An 18,324-nucleotide genomic window follows, 5' to 3' on the forward strand; every position below is an offset into this window, starting at 1 on the left:
TGCTGCCATTCTCCTCCTCCCCCCAACTTGCCACCTTCTGCCTCCATTTTTCAGAGTTTGCAAACAGGACAAAGAGTCATCAGAGACCAAAGAAATAAAAATAAATCCTTTTGCATTGGAGAGCAGGATTAATTCATGATTAATTCATGAGTGCTGCAGAAAAAGAGAAGGCGAAGAAAATTAGAAATACAAAGAGGAACTTTTACTGTAGATAAAGGAGCAAAGGCTGGGATTCTTCATATGAACCAGGAAGATGGGGCTAAGATCCGGGGGGGGGGGGGGGTGGCAGCAAAGGGGGGAGGGGGGGTCACATCGCCAGAAATAGTGTGAATTGTCACAAGGTGAAGGGGGGAGGGTCAGGAAGAACAGCCTGTCAAGGGTCCAACTAATGAACCCAAACAGGTCTGCATGGGGTGCCAAGAAGGATCATCTGGGACTGGGGAGGTGGGGGGTGCAGTTCACGGTGAGGTTTTGGAGGGGGTCCATTCAGTCAAGAAGGGGCATCGCAAGGGCTTAGCTCCACCTTCCATCTGTGGACAGATAGAGCTGTAGAACGAGCAAATTCAATGATAGAACAATACCCGAGAAGATGCTATTGGGGGAAAGATCAAAAGCAACATGAGAAAATATTATTTTACTGAAAGAGTAGTAGATCCTTGGAACAAACTTCCAGCAGACGTTGTAGATAAATCCACAGTAACTGAATTTAAACATGCCTGGGATAAACATATATCCATCCTAAGATAAAATACAGAAAATAGTATAAGGGCAGACTAGATGGACCAGGAGGTCTTTTTCTGCCGTCAGACTTCTATGTTTCTATGTTTCTATGTTTCTATTTATTTATTATTTATTATTATTTATTATTTAGATTTGTATGCTGCCCCTCTCCGCAGACTCGGGGCAGCTCACAACAAAGTGAAAACAATTTACAACAAATCTAAATTACTGTTTAAAAATATTTAAAAGACCCCATTTTCTAAACACACATACATACAAACATACCATTCATAAATTGTATATGCCCGGGGGAGATGTCTCAGTTCTCCCATGCCTGACGACAAAGGTGGGTCTTAAGGAGCTTACGAAAGGCAAGGAGGGTAGGGGCAGTTCTAATCTCCAGGGGGAGTTGGTTCCAGAGGGCCGGGGCCGCCACAGAGAAGGCTCGAGGTGATGAGGGCATGAGTGACTGTGAGCAGTGAGTCCTGGTCCAAATAGGGCCGCAACTGGTGCACCAGGCGAACCTGGGCAAACGCCCCCCTCACCACAGCTGAAAGATGGTTCTCTAATGTGAGCTGTGGATCGAGGAGGACGCCCAAGTTGCGGACCCTCTCCGAGGGGGTCAATAATTCCCCCCCCAGGGTAATGGAAGGGCAGATGGAATTGTCCTTGGGAGGCAAAACCCACAGCCACTCTGTCTTATCCGGGTTGAGTTTGAGTCTGTTGACACCCATCCAGGCCCCAACAGCCTCCAGACACCGGCACATCACTTCCACTGCTTCATTGACTGGACATGGGGTGGAGATGTAAAGCTGGGTATCATCAGCGTACTGATGATACCTCACCCCATGCCCTTGGATGATCTCACCCAGCGGTTGAGGGGAGGGGCGGCATACAAGTCCAACAAATAAATAAATAAATAAATAAATAAATAAATTATCATGTTAATTATCAGCAGTTCAGCTGGGCAGATCTCCTGCCATTGGCTAAAGTGGCCTCCAATCCCACAGAGCATAGTAGTGTGGGACTTACCCCATTTTTAAAAAAGTTTCTTTATTGATTTTTTAAAAAGAAAAAAAAAGATATTTCACATATGTTTTGTTCTTGTTTTACAGGTCTTAATCCATTTCTATTACATTTTAAATATATCATTCATTTCTCTATATATTCTGTTAAATTATGTACATTCAAATATAAGTATCATAAGTAAAGCATAGTATTAGAAGAGAAAAAAAAGAAAAGAAATATGAATAACTATACATTTTTTTTCAGTTTCTGTAATAGAGTACTCATTAGTCCATGTTTTTATTTCATTTCTTTTAATATGACGAAGTATTTACTTTTATTTCTATACATACTGATACAGTGGTACCTCATCTTACGAACGCCTCTTCTAACGAACTTTTCAAGATACGAACCCGGTGTTTAAGATTTTTTTGCCTCTTCTTCCGAACTATTTTCACCTTACGAACCCAAGCAGCTGCTGCTGGGATGAAGGGGTTTCTTTCCCCCCCCTTTTTTTGAAGAAAGAAAAGGGAGGGGCTGCTTGGAGTAGGAAACATTTTGCAGAGAACAACGTGCTTGCAAAGGAACTGAAAGGGTGTCTTTTTAAGAAAGAAAAGGGAGGAGGGAGGGGCAGCTTGGGGGAGGAAATTTTTTGCAGAGAACAACGTGCTTGCAAAAGCACTGAAAGGTTGTCTTTTGAAGAAAGAAAAGGGAGGGGTGCCCCCCTTGCCTTTCTTCCTTCCCACTCACCCTTTAGCCTAGCCTTGCTTCTTCCACCCGCCCCCTTTAGCTGCTCCTCCCTGCCCTCTGTTCGCCTCCCTTCTAAAGTTTGGGATTTTCCTGAAGGATTTGCACGCATTATTTGCTTTTACATTGATTCCTATGGGAAACATTGTTTCATCTTACGAACCTTTCACCTTACGAACCTCCTCCTGGAACCAATTAAGTTCGTATGATGAGGTACCACTGTACTTTGTATTGTTACTTTTCAGTTTTTGTTTTGAATCCATTCGTGCAATTTGTGGCATAATTCTTTATATTTTATTCCCTTGATTGAGTTAGTCATTTCGTCCATTTCTACACATCTATATATTTTATCAATAATTAAACTTTCCACATTTGTGCCAGTGATATTCTAACTGCAGTGATTATATGTGTCATAAGGAAAAGCGTTTGCTTGGAGTAATGGGTTTTCCAAATTCCTAGGAGCATACCCTCTGGGGCAGGGGTCCCCAAACCGTTTTACACAGGGGGCCAGTTCACTGTCCCTCAGACTGTTGGATGGCCGGACTATAAAAAAACCCTATGAACAAATCCCTATGCACACTGTACATATCTTACTTAAAGGAAAAAACAAAATGGGAACAAATACAATATTTAAAATAAAGAAGAAGTAATTAAGTTGGTGAGTGAGACCACATTTGGAATACTGTGTTCAGTTCTGGAGACCTCACCTACAAAAAGATATTGACAAAATTGAACGGGTCCAAAGACGGGCTACAAGAATGGTGGAAGGTCTTAAGCATAAAACGTATCAGGAAAGACTTCAGGAACTCAATCTGTATAGTCTGGAGGACAGAAGAAAAAGGAGGGACATGATCGAAACATTTAAATATATTAAAGGGTTAAATAAGGTCTAGGAGGGAAGTGTTCTTAATAGGAAAGTGAACTCAAGAACAAGGGGACACAATCTTAAGTTAGTTGGGGGAAAGATCAAAAGCAACATGAGAAAATATTATTTTACTGAAAGAGTACTAGATCCTTGGAACAAACTTCCAGCAGACGTGGTAGATAAATCCACAGTAACTGAATTTAAACATGCCTGGGATAAGCATATATCCATCCTAAGATAAAATACAGAAAATAATATAAGGGCAGACTAGATGGACCATGAGATCTTTTTCTGCCCTCAGACTTCTATGTTTCTATGTTTCTAAGTAATAAAGTAATAAAGTAATTTATACTTCTTTATTAACGTAAATTTAAATTTAAATCAACAAACTCCCTCCATTTCTCCTTCCTTCCCTCCCTCCTTGCTCTCCACTTCTTTCTTCCCTCTACCTTTTTTCCTTCTCTCATTTGTTTCATTTTCCTCTCCTTCATTCTTTCCCTCCATTTTCTCATTTTTCTCCTTTTTCTCTCTCTCTCTCACTCTCTTCTCATCTCTCCCTCTTAGAAACAGAAGGCAGAAAAAGACCTCATGATCCATCTAGTCTGTCCTTATACTATTTTTTGTATTTTATCTTAGGACGAAGGGATCTCCACGGCGGCCGGCCTCGGAGGCTACAGCAACGGAGCGCCGAGAAGGACCAACTGTTGGTTCCTTGAAGTCGTCACCGCCGCAGCTTCCATTCGGGCGAAGGGATCTCCATGGTGGGTGGCAGTTGCGGTGGCAGCTTCAAGGGACCAACATCCAGTCCTTCTTGCTGCTGCGTTGCTGCAGCCTCCGAGGCCATCCAAGGAGATCCCTTCGCTCAAACGGAGGCTGTGGCGGTGGCATCGGAGGCTGCAGCAACGCAGCACCGAGAAGGACCGGCTTTTGGTCCCTTGAAGCTGCCCCCGCCTCCAGGCAAATTGGGGGTTTCCTGAATCTCCCGTCCACTCAAGGCGGAAGAGGAGGTGGCGAGGAGGAGGAGGAGGGGAAGAGCCAAGGGGCGGGGAGGAAAGTGGGCCTACAATTGGCCCCTTTCTTCCTCGCCTTTAGGGAGAGGAACTGTTGCTGCTCTGCCATAGGGCAGCAACAGTTTCTCTCCCTAAATGTGGCAAAGAAAGGGGCCAATTGCAGGCCCACTTTCCTCCCTGCCCCTTGGCTCTCCACTTCCTCCTCGCTCAGCAGCAGACCACGGTAAGTGAGTGCACAGGAGATTCGGGAGCTTATTATATCTATTGGTAAAATCTCATGCACTGCCGCGGGCTGGATAAATTGCCTCAGTGGGCCGCATCTGTCCCACGGGTCGTTGTTTGGGGATCGCTGCTCTGGGGTATATTCTATCTCCTCTTTTATAATTTCTGTAAGCCATCTGTGAGTTGTTTTCCATACTTTTTGAATTTTAGGCCAGGACCACCACATATGAAAAAAAGAGCCTTTTTGTTTTTTACATTTCCAGCAAGTGTCTTGTAGTGTCGGATAAATCTTTGCTAACCTTGATGGGAGCATGTACCATCTATAGAAAAGTTTGTAAAAATTTTCTTTATATGCTGCTGACAGTGTGATTTTAGAAATTGTATTCCATGATCTCTCCCAATCCGCTAAATGTATATTGTGTCTTGTTTGAGGAATTGTTGGTAAATTTTAGTAATCTATCTATCCTCCTGTCCTATCAAAATTTTATCTAGAGTATTGGTGGAGATTTCAATGCTGGGAGTTTGTCTATCTTTGTTATATCTGGATTTTATTTAGTCCGGGAGTCCAAGGCCTCCTCTGTTTTTGCTATCCTGAAGGTATGAAAACTTGATTCTAGGTTTTTTGTTTTGCCAGATAAATCTTGAAAATTTTTAATTAATTTCCCTAAAAAAAATTTGTTCTATATTAATAAGCAGTGACTTGAAAAAGATAAAGAAATTTGGGGAGGGTATTCATTTTGATTACTGCGATTCTGCCTAGTATTGATAATTGTAGATCTCCCCACTTTTCCAGATTTATTTTAGTTTCCTGTGCAAGTTTCTCATAATTGTCTTTCTTGATGGATAGAATCTTTTTAGATATAGTTAGTCCTAAATATTTGGTCTTTTTGGTGGTTTGAAGGTTTGTGACATCTTCTAATTTCTTAATTTGCTTCAGGGTTATGTTTTTTGTCATGAGCTTTGTTTTTTGTTTGTTAATTTTTAATCCTGAGAATTAACCGAATCTCTCTTTCTCTGAGTAGTTCGGGGGTTGAGTTTATAGGGTCTTCCAAGAAGAATACTACACCATCTGCATATGCCCGCAATTTGTATTCTTCATCTTTCATTTTAATTCCTCTTATTTCTTTATTGGGCAACCCTGGCGTACCCCTTTTTCTATGGGAAATAGATTGGTCATGTCACTATTTATTATCGCCCTGGCTGACTGAAGGGTATATATGTTCTGGATTATATTTTCGATTTTTTTGCCAAATTTTAGTTCTCTAATTAATTATAATAAGTATTGCCAGCTGACATTATCAAATGCTTTCTGTGCATCCAGGAAGGCGAGAGCTACCTGCCTTCCTGGATGCGCTTCACAGTACTGTAGGATGTCTAATACTGTTCTGGTACAACACGAAATTTGTCTGTGTGGTAAAAAACCACTTTGATCTGTGTTGATAATTTTATTTAAATTTTTTTTAGTTGTTTCAGCCAGTATCGACATGAAAATCTTGTAGTCTGTGTTCAGCAGTGATATCGGTCTGTAGTTTTGTATTTTATCTTTATCTAGTCCTTCTTTCAGAATCACTGTTATATAGGACTCCCTCCATGAGTCTGGGATTTTTGCCTGTTCTAAAATTTTGTTGTATGTTTCCAATAGGATGGGTTCGAATGTTCCATTATTCTTTTTATAAAATTCTCCTGGGAAACCATCAGGGCCTGGAGATTTAATGCTTTTTTGTTTTTTCAAAGCATGTTGGATTTCCTGAATAGTTATTTTGTCATTTAGCATTTGTTTATCAAGATCATCAATTTGTAGTGCATTGTTTTCTAATATGTATTTTGTTATTTTAGAAATTTCTGTTATGTCTTGTTTATATAGATTTTTATAATAATCCTGTATTATTTCTTTTTTTCTGTTGTTCCATGTATTGGACCCTTCCATTTTTATCTACTAATTGATAGATCAATTTATCACTTTTTTCTTTTTAAATCTTTTGGGAAAGCCATCTGCCTGGTTTGTTGGCTGTTTCAAAATAAGTTTGTTTTGTTTGCTTTATATTTCTAATTTGTTCTTGTTGATCTATGATGTTTATTTTATATCTGGCTTCCCTCAGTAATTTCAGAGTCTTACTGTTTGTTGGGTATTTTTGAAAGTTTCTTTCTAAACTTGTAATTTTATATATATAGTGATTGTATTCTTCCTTCTCCTCTCTTTGTTTTTTTTGCTGTGTATGCTATTGTTAATCCTCTAGTGCAGGGGTCTTCAAACTTGACAACTTTAAGACTTGGGGACTTCAACTCCCAGAATTCTCCAGCCAGCAGAACAGTAGGGAGAATTATGGGAGTTGAAGTCCACAAGTCTTAAAGTTGCCAAGTTTGAAGACCTATGCTCTAGTGTATGCCTTTAATGTATCCCAAAGTATTTGTGTTGAAGTAGGTTGTTTCTTGTTTTCTACAAGGAATAATTCTACAAGGGGTTATTCCAGAGGCACTCATCCACAGTTTGGCAGAGTCTCTTGCGGAGGCCTGGAATACGGCTGCTGCGGAGGCTCTTGACCGGATTGCGCCTTTGCGACCTCTCCGCGGCGCTAGACCCCGTAGAGCCCCATGGTTCAACGAGGAGCTCCGGGAGTTGAAACGCCAAAAGAGACATCTAGAGAAGCGATGGAGGAAGAGTAGGTCTGAATCTGATTGAACACTTGTAAGAGCTTTTATTAAGACTTACAAAGTGGCGCTTTAGGTACGGCAAGATGCGCGTACCATGCCGCCTTGATTGCATCAGCGGAATCCCGCCCAGCTGCTCTGTTTAGGGTGACCCGCTCCCTTCTTAATCAGGGGGGAGTTGGGGAGCCCTTGCAGAGTAGTGCCGAGGAGTTTAACATGTTTTTCGCTGATAAAGTCGCTCAGATCCGGGCCGACCTCGACTCCAACTGTAAAACAGAGTCGACTGACAACGAGTCAGTCGAGGTGACTGGGGCACGTACTTGTCCACCTGTCTGGGAAGAGTTTGATCTGGTGACACCTGATGAAGTGGACAAGGCCATTGGAACTGTGAGTTCCGCCACCTGTCTACTGGATCCGTGTCCCTCCTGGTTGGTCTCGGCCAGCAGGGAGGTGACACGGAGCTGGGCCCAGGAGATTACCAATGCTTCCTTGGGGAGGGGAGTCTTTCCAACACTCTATAAAGAAGCGCTCGTGCGCCCCCTCCTCAAGAAGCCTTCCCTGGACCCAGCCGTACTTAATAACTATTGTCCAGTCTCCAACCTTCCCTTTATGGGGAAGGTTGTCGAGAAGGTGGTGGCGCTCCAGCTCCAGCGGTCCTTGGAAGAAGCCGATTATCTAGGTCCCTGACAGTCGGGTTTCAGGCCCGGTTACAGCACGGAAACCGCTTTGGTCGCGTTGATGGATGATCTCTGGCGGGCCCGGGACAGGGATTTATCCTCTGTCCTGGTGCTCCTCGATCTCTCAGCGGCTTTCGATACCATCGACCATGGTATCCTTCTGCACCAGTTGGAGGGGTTGGGGGTGGGAGGCACTGTTCTCCAGTGGTTCTCCTCCTACCTCTCTGGCCGGTTGCAGTCGGTGTTAGTGGGGGGTCAGAGGTCGGCTCCGAGGTCTCTCCCTTGTGGGGTGCCTCAGGGGTCGGTCCTCTCCCCCTTGCTATTTAACATCTACATGAAACCGCTGGGTGAGATCATCCAAGGACATGGGGTGAGGTGTCATCAATATGCCGATGATACCCAGCTTTACATCTCCACCCCATGCCCAGTCAACGAAGCGGTGGAAGTGATGTGCCGGTGCCTGGAGGCTGTTGGGGCCTGGATGGGTGTCAACAGACTCAAACTCAACCCGGAAAAGACGGAGTGGCTGTGGGTTCTGCCTCCCAAGGACAATCCCATCTGTCCATCCATTGCCCTGGGGGGGGAATTATTAACCCCCTCAGAGAGGGTCCAAAACTTGGGCGTCCTCCTCGATCCACAGCTCACATTAGAAAACCATCTCTCAGCTGTGGCGAGGGGGGCGTTTGCCCAGGTTCGCCTGGTGCACCAGTTGCGGCCCTATCTGGACCGGGACTCATTGCTCACAGTCACTCATGCCCTCATCACCTCGAGGTTCGACTACTGTAATGCTCTCTACATGGGGCTACCTTTGAAAAGTGTTCGGAAACTTCAGATCGTGCAGAATGCAGCTGCGAGAGCAGTCATGGGCTTACCTAGGTATGCCCATGTTTCACCATCACTCCACAGTCTGCATTGGCTGTCGATCAATTTCCGGTCACAATTCAAAGTGTTGGTTATGACCTTTAAAGCCCTTCATGGCATCGGACCAGAATATCTCCGAGACCGCCTCCTGCCGCACGAATCCCAGCGACCGATTAGGTCCCACAGAGTGGGCCTTCTCCGGGTCCCGTCAACTAAACAATGTCGGTTGGCGGGTCCCAGGGGAAGAGCCTTCTCTGTGGTGGCACCGGCTCTCTGGAACCAACTCCCTCCGGAGATTAGAACTGCCCCTACTCTTCCTGCCTTCCGTAAACTCCTTAAGACCCACCTTTGCCGTCAGGCATGGGGAAGTTAAACATCTCCCCTGGGCACGTTTAATTTATACATGGTATGCTTGTGTGTCTGTTAGTATATGGGGTTTTTCTTAAATCTTTAAATATTTTAATTAATTGGATTATTATGATTGTTTCACTTGTTGTGAGCCGCCCCGAGTCTTCGGAGAGGGGCGGCATACAAATCCAAATAATAAATAAATAAATTCTATTTCTTTATTAATCATCTTTGTATAGTTTTCATCTTGAAGTAAATTTGTGTTTAGTGTCCATCTCTTATATTCTTTCTTTTCTCCCTGCCATATAATCTTTAGCAGATTATGATAAGTCCAGCTGTTTGGTTCTATTTTGACTAATTTTAATTTTTTATACATCCCTTTATTTAACCATATCCTATCTATTCTGGAAAAGGATTTGTGTGGTGCTGAGGATAAAATAAATTGTTTCTCTTTTCGGTATCTTAATCTCCAAATATCTATAAGGTCTAATTCCTCTGCCATTTTATTAAATGTAATAGATAAGGTGGGTCTTTTCATTTTATTTTTGTTCCCTGCCTTATGATCCATATTTGGATCCACAATCCCACTGTAATCTCCAATTATGCAGATGTTTCTAAAATCAATTTGAAGTAGAATTTCATGATTTTTTTTCTAAAATTGATTCAGTTTTTGGTTTGGGGCATTTCAATTTCAGTCATTATATATCTGCCCTTTGGATCTGCTCTTATTTCTTTAGGTTTTATTTCCCCCCCCACATAGATGGCCACCCCTCTTTTATTCTTTTCGTCTAATGATATATAAAATTCCCCCAGCTTGGGATATTCCAGATATTTTTTATGCGATTGTTTGATGTGTACCTTTTAAAATAGCCACAGGGGTGGAATTTGTCCCCATGCTCGAATGCCCTCAGGAACCTCCCCTCCCACAGTGAGCCTAAGAAATTAAACAAAAATGCCTATAACTTATAGGACGGGCTGAGATGAGGGAGGAAGAGGAGAAACTCACCTGCAGGTGGTTGGATGGGAATTGCTGGAAGGAGAAAAAGAGCCAATCAGGACTCTTCATGGGCTGGAAAACTCAGAGGGACCCCCTCCCCATCGATAGCCCATAATAGGTTGCACAATCTTCCCTTAATAGCCCCTCCAAGAATAGAAGTTCTCAAAATTATTTTTCAAGGGGACCCTCTAGGCCACGTGCTAAGCTTGATGAGGCCTCCCCTAGATAGTCCCCTCCCCACAACCCTTCCTCCAGCCCCACAGACTCACCTTTCTTGGCCTTCAGGTAGGAGAAGATCCCCACAGCCAGGAAGGCCACTCCTATCACGGCCCCCATAATCCCCGTCCAGATTTTGGCCCTGGCAGAGCGGGAGGAATGGGGCTCTGGGGAAGGAGAAGGAGCCTCACCTGAGCAGAAGGATCAGGCCCACCTTCCTCCAGGAGGGTCCATTCAGGCTCCCCCCACCACAGACAGGGTCTCTCCCCCTTCTCAGGGCAGGTTGGGGTCCCCAGACCAGGAAGGGTGGGAGGGGAGGGGCTTACCCCACTGGACAGTGATGGGGGCCTCCAGGCTGGCGTGCTCCACCTTGCAAGTGTAGACGTCCCCCCGCTGGGTCTGGGTCTCCAGCATCACTAGGAGCTGGTAGGTCCAGTCTCCGTTCTGGTGCTTCCTGAAGGTCACGCCCCCCTTCTCCGGCCACCCATTCTTTAACCACTGGACCTGGATTTCCATGGGGTAAAAGCCCGTCATTGTGCAGAGGAGGATGGTGTTGGAGGAAGTTGGGTCCATGTTGGCGGGGGAGATGGTGACGGTGGGCTTGGCTGGAGGGAGGAGAAGGAGGCACATGAGAGACACAGGCCCAAAGTCATTATGTGAAGTCCAAGGTGGGCCTGACACAGCTTGGGAGTGAGAGAGAGAGATGCCACCACACATTCCTTTCTCCAGATGCCATGGTAACAAACACAGGAAGGAATCAGGAATCCTGCATAGGATTGGCCCTCATGACTGCACTTGTGGGTGTGGGGATGCGAGATGGGGTTTTGACCCGGATGTAATCTAAGGGACTCAGAGTTGGAATGATTCCAGTCGAATCCAGACATGGCTGTTAATAAATCCTTCCTGGTGAGAAGCACAGGCGTGGAATTGTTTTATTTCTCGGAATGCCATTTTGGTTCGCTAACTAGGGCCCAGAACAGAAGACCAAGTTGGTTAGATCAGGCCAAGATCCCATTTTTACTCCGGAAAAAAATATTCTGCGTTTTAAGTCATCTTTGAGAGTAAATTGCAGCAAGAAATTAAAAGGGGTCCTGAAAGGGGGGAAAAGGTTAAATCCTTCGTGACTGGGATCTGTTGCAGTCTCCAGAAATGAATCCCTGACAGGGACAAAGGAGAGGAGAGAGGGCAGAGACAAATTCCTGTACGCGGCCATGACGGTGAGCAACCAAGCTTGCAGAAAGAAGGCAAGAAAGATGGGGAGTTGATGCTCCTTTGTTGCAGTCCATTGAACAAGAAGCAAGACTCAGAGGTGACTTTTCCAAGAGAAATCGAAGCTGAATTAATTTTGGGGAGGGTTCAGGAAAGGTGGGGAGCCTCTCTTGGTGGGCAGAGAAAAACTTTGGCCCAGATCTCTCCAGAGAGAAAAGTCGGCTCAGAAGACATAAAAAGACGAAGCAAATATGCTGATTCTGTAAACTGCTTAGAGAGGGCTGTAAAAAGGACTAGGAAGCGGTATGTAAGTCTAAATGCTATTGCTAATATGTAATTTATTGTTATTATTAATATATTAGTTATTCTATTATTTAGTTACTGTTTTTAGGGATTTAGTTTATCATTTCATTTCTTATGTATTTTATTGTATTATTAATTTTATTTATTTCATTTTTTTTATGTATTTATTATTTATTATTTATTTATTATTGCTTTTTATTTATTTTCTTATTATTTAATTTATAGCTATTATTTCGTTTATTAGTTATTCTATTATTTAGTTCATTTTTATGTCTTTAAGTTTATCATTTTATGACTTATTTGTTTTATTTTATTATTTGTTTTATTGATTTCATTGTTCATTTATTTAGTTTTCATTGATATATTTAATTTGTTTATTTAATTTTATACATTGATTTATTTTACTTACTTATTTATTGGATTGAGAAGATGCCGGAGTGGAAATGACTCCGAAGGAAGAATAAAAAGAACCGAAACTGCAGATAAATTGTCTTTCGTGGATTCTTTGTGCACATTCATTTTTTCTTAAATCCTAAAATATGAAAAGCCCCAGAGGGGGAGGGAGCCTTCCCGAAGGGGGTCCCAATGAGGATGTGGGGCTTTGCTTGGGGGGGCACACCAGGGACGCCGATAGACCGGTTCTACTGGGAGTGGCGTCAGGGGCCCGGCCAAATTGAATAATGGGGGGGGGGGGGGGGGCGGCGTCCGCCAAAAACTCTCCAACCCCGATTGCGACGAACTCTGCCTCTGCGGAGCTTCTCCGACCGCGGCCCGCACCTTCTTCCCACCCCTGCGAGGAAAGAAGGCAGGGAGGTCGGCAGACAGGCAGGGAGCCCTGATGGCAGCCGCGGAAGGAGCTCGGCCCTCCGGAAGCCAAGCCACGCTGCTAGGGAAGCGGAATTGGGGAAGTCGGGAGAGGGCTGAGCCTGGCCGGCTTCTCCGCCGGCCTTGTGTCCCCCCAAGGATTGCGACTTGAGGGCAAGAGAGCCGCGCCTTTCGGCCTCCAGAGGTGCTGGGCCGGGGGTTCGGGGGGGCCGTGAACACCGCCCGCCGCCTGGAGCCAATGGCTTCTTTTGGGCTTACTCGCTCGAATTCCTGCTGCTGGCGCTGGGAGCAGGTAAGCGTGTGCGGGCGGCCGGGTGGGAAGGGCGAGGCACGAGGGGGAGGCAAGTGGAGATCCCGGTCCCTCTTTTCATGCTCAGTGAGCCTTTCTTTGGAGTTGCCTTTCTTTCTTTCTTTCTTTCTTTCTTTCTTTCTTTCTTTCTTCCTTTCTCTCTTGCTCTCTTGCTCTTTCATTCTTTTTTTCTTTCTCTTGCTTTCTTTCTTTCTCTTTCTTTCTCTCCTTCCTTCCCTCCTTCCATTTCTTTCATTCCCCTTCTCTATTTTTATTTCTCTTTCATTCTCTTTCTTTCTTTTCTCTTTCCTTCTTTCTTTCTTTCCTTCTCTTTCATTTCTTTTTCTTTCTTTCTCTCTTTCTCTCCTTCTTGCTCTTTCATTCTTTTTTCTTTCTCTTGCTTTCTTTCTTTCTCTTTCTTTCTCTCCTTCCTTCCCTCCTTCCATTTCTTTCATTCCCCCTCTCTATTTTTATTTCTCTTTCATTCTTTCTTTGTTTTCTTTCCTTCTTTCTTCATTTCTTTTTCTTTCTTTCTTTCTCTCTTTCTCTCTTTCTTGCTCTTTCATTCTTTTTTCTTTCTCTTTCTTTCTTTCTTTCTTTCTCTTGCTTTCTCTCCTTCCTTCCCTCCTTCCATTTCTTTCATTCCCCCTCTCTATTTTTATTTCTCTTTCATTCTTTCTTTTCTTTCTTCCTTTCTTTCTCTCTTGCTCTCTTGCTCTTTCATTCTTTTTTTCTTTCTCATTCTTTTTTTCTTTCTCTTTCTTTCTCTCCTTCCTTCCCTCCTTCCATTTCTTTTATTCCCCCTCTCTATTTTTATTTATCTTTCATTCTCTTTCTTTCTTTTCTCTTTCTTTCTTTCCTTCTTTCTTTCTTTCATTTCTTTTTCTTTCTTTCTCTCTTGCTCTTTCATTCTTTTTTTCTTTCTCTTGCTTTCTTTCTTTCTCTTTCTTTCTCTCCTTCTTTCCCTCTTTCCCTTTCTTTCATTCCCCCTCTCTTTTTATTTCTCTTTCATTCTCTTTCTTTCTTTTCTCTTTCTTTCCTTCTTTCTTTCTTTCATTTCTTTTTCTTTCTCTCTTTCTCTCTTGCTCTTTCATTCTTTTTTTCTTTCTCTTGCTTTCTTTCTTCCTCTTGCTTTCTCTCCTTCCTTCCCTCCTTCCATTTCTTTCATTCCCCTTCTCTTTATTTCTCTTTCATTCTCTTTCTTTTTTTCTCTTTCTTGCTCTTTTTCTTTCTCTCTTTTACCTTCCCTTCCTCTATTTCTTCTTTTCTTTCTCCTTCCTACCTTCTTCCCTCCCTTCCTTCAGTCCTTCCTCTCTTACTCTCCCCTTTCATAAGTTTCCTTCCTTCCTTCCTCTGTTCCTGTCCCTTCCCCCTTTCTTTCTTTCTTTCTTTCCCTCCCTCCATTTCTTGCTTTCCTTCTCCTCCCTTCTTTCCTCCCTCACTCCCTTCTTTCACTCCTTCCTCTCTTACTCTCCCCTTTCACACCTTTCCTTGCTTTCTTTGCACCCTTCCTCTGTTCCTGTCCCTTCCCTCTTTCCTTCCTTCCTTCCCACCCTCCGTCCATTCATTCACCCATTCCTCTCTTGATCGCCCCTTTTACCATTCCTTCCTTCCTTCCTCCTTCCTCCTTCCTTCCTTCCTTCCTTCCTTCATAGCTCGCCCTTGCCTTTCTTCCCTTCCTTCCAGATGGGAGTGCCCCCTCAAGACACCCGCCCGACTGCTGGTACCCTGCTTTTTCTCTCCCCTCGTCCTTTCCAGCTCCTCGCCGGTGGCTGCCGGGTGTGGGATCCCCCTCCCCTCTCCCCTCGCTAGAAAGCACATGGTTTTGTCAACAAGGCCTCTTCCAAGAAGGGAGAAGTGCAAAGGAGCCGTAAATAAGCCTCACTCCACCTGACCGATGCCAGGAGGATCTTTCTTTCCCTCACCGCTCCCGCTTCTTTCTTTCTCCTGGACGAGTCCACACAATCGGCTTAACCCAGTTCCTGAAATAGCCTATGGCAGTGCTTCCCAACCTTGACAACTTGAAGATATCTGGACTTCAAGTCCAGATATTTTCAAGTTGCCAAGGTTGGGAAACACTGGCCTATGGGACCGCCTCGCTTGGCGTGAAGCGGGAAATGATCCCCGGGGGATGGAGTGGCTTGGCGACTTAAAATAGTTTTAAAATGGCGGGAGGGGGAGACACTTAGGCTGTATGGGGCCCCAAAATTCCTGATGGCGGCCCTGGGGCACACAGAGGAGGGTGGGTCGGGCAGAGACCTGGATCCCCTTTTGAAATAAGGGTTTCCGTCATTGATCTTTTGATTAATTTTTTATCATCACTGAGTTTTAATCGTCCGGGCCTTTGAAATAAAAGGAAGGAAAAAGAGGGCGGGGTCCCCTCCCCAAAAACTCCCCCCCCAAGACTCACCTCTCCGGCCAACCACAGAATTGCTCTGGAGAGCCTCGTAGTTGTACCGGCAGCGACCCACAGCGGCCTTGAAATCCTGCAGGTACTCCTCGTCTCTGTTCCACGCGTCCGCAATCGCCTCCCCAAACTCCGTGACGGCCTCGAACTCCCCGCGGTCGCTGTCGAAGTGGACGATCTCCTGCTGGTCGTAAATGAGCCTCCACAGGAGCCTCACCTGCTGCGTCCCGTTGCGGAAGCGGCACTCGGACTTCTCCTGGACCAGGAAATGGGCTGCAGGGAGGGCGGAGGAGGAGGGAGGCCATCAGGAGGGACTCCAGGGCCCATCGTCCCCAGCCTCTGGTGGAGGAAGAGGGTCCCGCGGAAAAGGAGAGAGGGTGGGGGGGACACCTTCCTTTGACAGTGGAGGAGGGCGCTCCCTGGAGGAGGGAAAGGGAACCACCGTAGCCTTAGAGATGGAGGGAGAAGAAGGGAAGAAAGAGAGGGAGGGGAGGGAAGATAGGAGGAGGGAAGGAAGGGGAAGGGAAGGAAGAGGGGGAAGGGTGTCAGGAGGGAGGGGGAGGTCAGGGCAAGTCCAAATTTTCAGATTCAGAAGAAAAACGGAAGTTTCAAAAAAAGCCAAAATCCTTTGGCTCAAATGCGTCTTTTTCCTTCTGTGGATTCAGGGCTCAAAATGCCTGTTTCCCTCTTTCGCTTTCGCTTCCTCTTTCACCCGCAGCCCCCTCCGACCCAGACGCTGGGGGGGCTAGGGAGGGGCCCGGCTGCGACTCCCCCCTCGGCTACAATCGAAGAACGGGGGGTCCCTCTCCATCCTCCTGGGGAGGGGAGCATGAGGGAATGAAGGGGGAGGGGACCACGCGGAGATCGAGGCTGTTGGAGGCTCTGGAGACCCGTAAGCTTTCTCCCCGCACCGCCTCCTCCCTCGCCCACCCCGTCCTTACCGGGGCTCTCCTTCCCCCCTCCGCTTCCGGGGATCCGGGCCAGCGTCCCCACCAGCAGCACCAGGGCGACCCCCACCAAAGCCATGGATGAGGCGGCCCCACCAGCGCCCCACCGAGAGACGCGAGAGACGCGGAGCCTCCCAGCCCCAGAGGCGGAATCGGGGGGCCTGGATTGGAGGGAGGAGTTTTCTTCCGACTTCGGCATTGGGCGTGTCCAGAAGGAGCAGAAGGACTAATGGGAGGTCTCCCTTCTGCAGCGTCATCGGTCTCCGGGCAGAGTCTCCCTTGACTTCGCCCGATAGAGGAGATAGTCCGAAGCCGAGAGAGGGGAGGGGGAGGGGGGACGTGCTCAATCTTGGGGGGCTGCATTCTAGGGGGCTCCTTCATGCCGGCTCCCGGGGGGAAAGTGGGCTCCCTTTTGCGACCCCGGCCCCTCCCCACCATCCTCCCCCACTCTCCCTTTCTCTGGGCGCCTGGAGGGGCGGACTTTATGCCCTTTGGATTCCCCAGTGCCCAGAGGGCGCCCAGGCTGGAGCTGCGGAGACTCCCGAAAGGCCGAGTGGATCCGGAGCTGGAAGGCTTCTTCTGGGCTCCCCCCACTCGCTCAGCCTGGAAGGAGGGAGTCCCCCGCAGCTGCCCCGGGTGACAAGGGGGGAGGCGCCGCCCCATTGATGGCTGGAACTCTGGGGTCACCCCCTCGCCCCACCCCGAAGGGAAGCCAGGAAAACCCTCTGCTGGCAGTCCGGGCAGGAGGAGGCGGAGAGGATCTGCGGGGATCCCCCCTCACCCAGCCGGATCCTCTCCCCAGGCCCTCCCCCTCTTCAGGGGGGAATCTCCGGAGGGATCTGGTGGCTTTCCCAGAGAAAACGGCGCTTCCCTTCCTTCAAACACGAACGTCTGGACGAAGCGCCTCAACCTCGGTCGTGTAGGAATCTCCCTCTTTCTTCCGGTGGGTCGGGGAGATCCCCCTTTTCCTGGCAAAGCAGATCCCGGGATCCAGTCTGGCCGCTTCTCCCCCCCCCCCCCCGCTTCCCGCTCCTTTCCTGGGAGAACTTCCCCCCCTTCGCCCCTTTCAGCAGAGAAAGACCTCGAGGGACATTGGGCGAGGAATTTCGCCCTTGGATTCCGCAGATCTCGAGGGGAATCGGGGGGGGGGGCGGTTTTTGCCCCCAAAACACACAGTCTCCCTCTGGTGATTCTTTCACTCTGATTAGAAGGGCGGAAAAGAGAAAATGAAAGTGGGAAGGAAACGGGAAAGGGAAAGAAAGTGGGGGAGGAAAGGGAAAAAGAGAGGAAAGAAACTTTCTCCCACCAGAATAAAATGGAAAGTGAAATTGCAGCCTCGTTTTTTGTTTCTTCTCTGTGTAAATACAACGGTTTCTAGAACAGCAACTTCACTCAGTCACTAAATTCCAATGTTCAGATTTCATTTTTTTTCTATCTTAACCACAAAGTCCAGAAGTGGCTTCCAGATATAAAAACAGCTGGATGTCTATTCTTTGCTCTGGTCAAAAAGTTTATTTCTCCATCTCTGCCAACTTTTTCATACCATCACTTTGTCCATCCTGGGAATGGAAGTTTCTTTCCATTTTTGTATTTAAAAAATTCTGGCTGCAGTCAGCATGCACAGTAATAAAGTATTAATTTATATTTCAGGTTCCTTGCCCTCCTCCGCCCCATGGCTGAGTCTCCAGGTGGGGCAGCCCCTTTGTTCTGTGACCCACTGGAAGGAGTCCTTGACTTACAACAGGTCATGTAGCGACCACTCGAAGTTTAAATGGCACTGAAAAAAGTGACTCTTTGCCCAATGTTCCTTCTTTTAAAAGTTTAATTATTGTGAATGTTTTTCTAATACTGTACTTTCATATAAATACCCCTTTTTAACTTTTCTATATGTGATCCAGTCCCTTTTTGTATGTTGGGGGGCTAAGTACATTTGAGACAGATTAGGAGATTGAGAGAGGGAGAGGGAGAAAGGGAGAGAGAGAGAAAGAGATGATTATTCCCGTTTATTCCTCCTATTGGGGCATCAG

The 18,324-nt window shown here is 46.2% G+C and overlaps 1 protein-coding gene across 3 annotated transcripts; it reads right to left on the reverse strand.

The window, feature by feature from the left end:
• Positions 1 to 625: 625 nt before the first annotated feature.
• LOC139162948 (H-2 class II histocompatibility antigen, E-S beta chain-like) lies at positions 626 to 16,434 on the reverse strand. 3 transcript variants are annotated; one of them, XM_070743858.1, is made up of 6 exons: positions 16,292 to 16,434; positions 15,354 to 15,623; positions 10,644 to 10,922; positions 10,371 to 10,484; positions 10,111 to 10,134; positions 626 to 738 (listed from the first exon to the last, which is right to left on the reverse strand). In XM_070743858.1, the coding sequence occupies exons 1-6, from the start codon at positions 16,374 to 16,376 to the stop codon at positions 707 to 709; spliced, it is 804 nt and encodes a 267-aa protein (XP_070599959.1). In that variant the 5' UTR covers positions 16,377 to 16,434; the 3' UTR covers positions 626 to 706. The 3 variants fall into 3 exon arrangements, with proteins under 3 accessions (XP_070599959.1, XP_070599960.1, XP_070599961.1); XM_070743859.1 differs by lacking the exon at positions 626 to 738 and adding an exon at positions 2,023 to 3,293; XM_070743860.1 differs by lacking the exons at positions 626 to 738; positions 10,111 to 10,134 and adding an exon at positions 2,023 to 3,293.
• Between the last annotated feature and the right edge of the window lie 1,890 nt (positions 16,435 to 18,324).

The sequence above is a fragment of the Erythrolamprus reginae genome, chromosome 2, assembly GCF_031021105.1.
Source record: "Erythrolamprus reginae isolate rEryReg1 chromosome 2, rEryReg1.hap1, whole genome shotgun sequence".
Lineage (NCBI taxonomy): Eukaryota > Metazoa > Chordata > Lepidosauria > Squamata > Dipsadidae > Erythrolamprus > Erythrolamprus reginae.

Bases quoted from the DNA above. Each gene is read 5' to 3' on its own strand.
- LOC139162948 (XM_070743858.1), bottom strand. From the start codon at position 16,376: ATGGCTTTGGTGGGGGTCGCCCTGGTGCTGCTGGTGGGGACGCTGGCC. The intron at 15,624-16,291 runs GTAAGGACGGGG...CCCTCCCTGCAG, and splicing joins AGGGGGGAAGGAGAGCCCCG to CCCATTTCCTGGTCCAGGAG. The intron at 10,485-10,643 runs GTAAGCCCCTCC...CTCCTTCCCCAG, and splicing joins CCCCATCACTGTCCAGTGGG to AGCCCCATTCCTCCCGCTCT.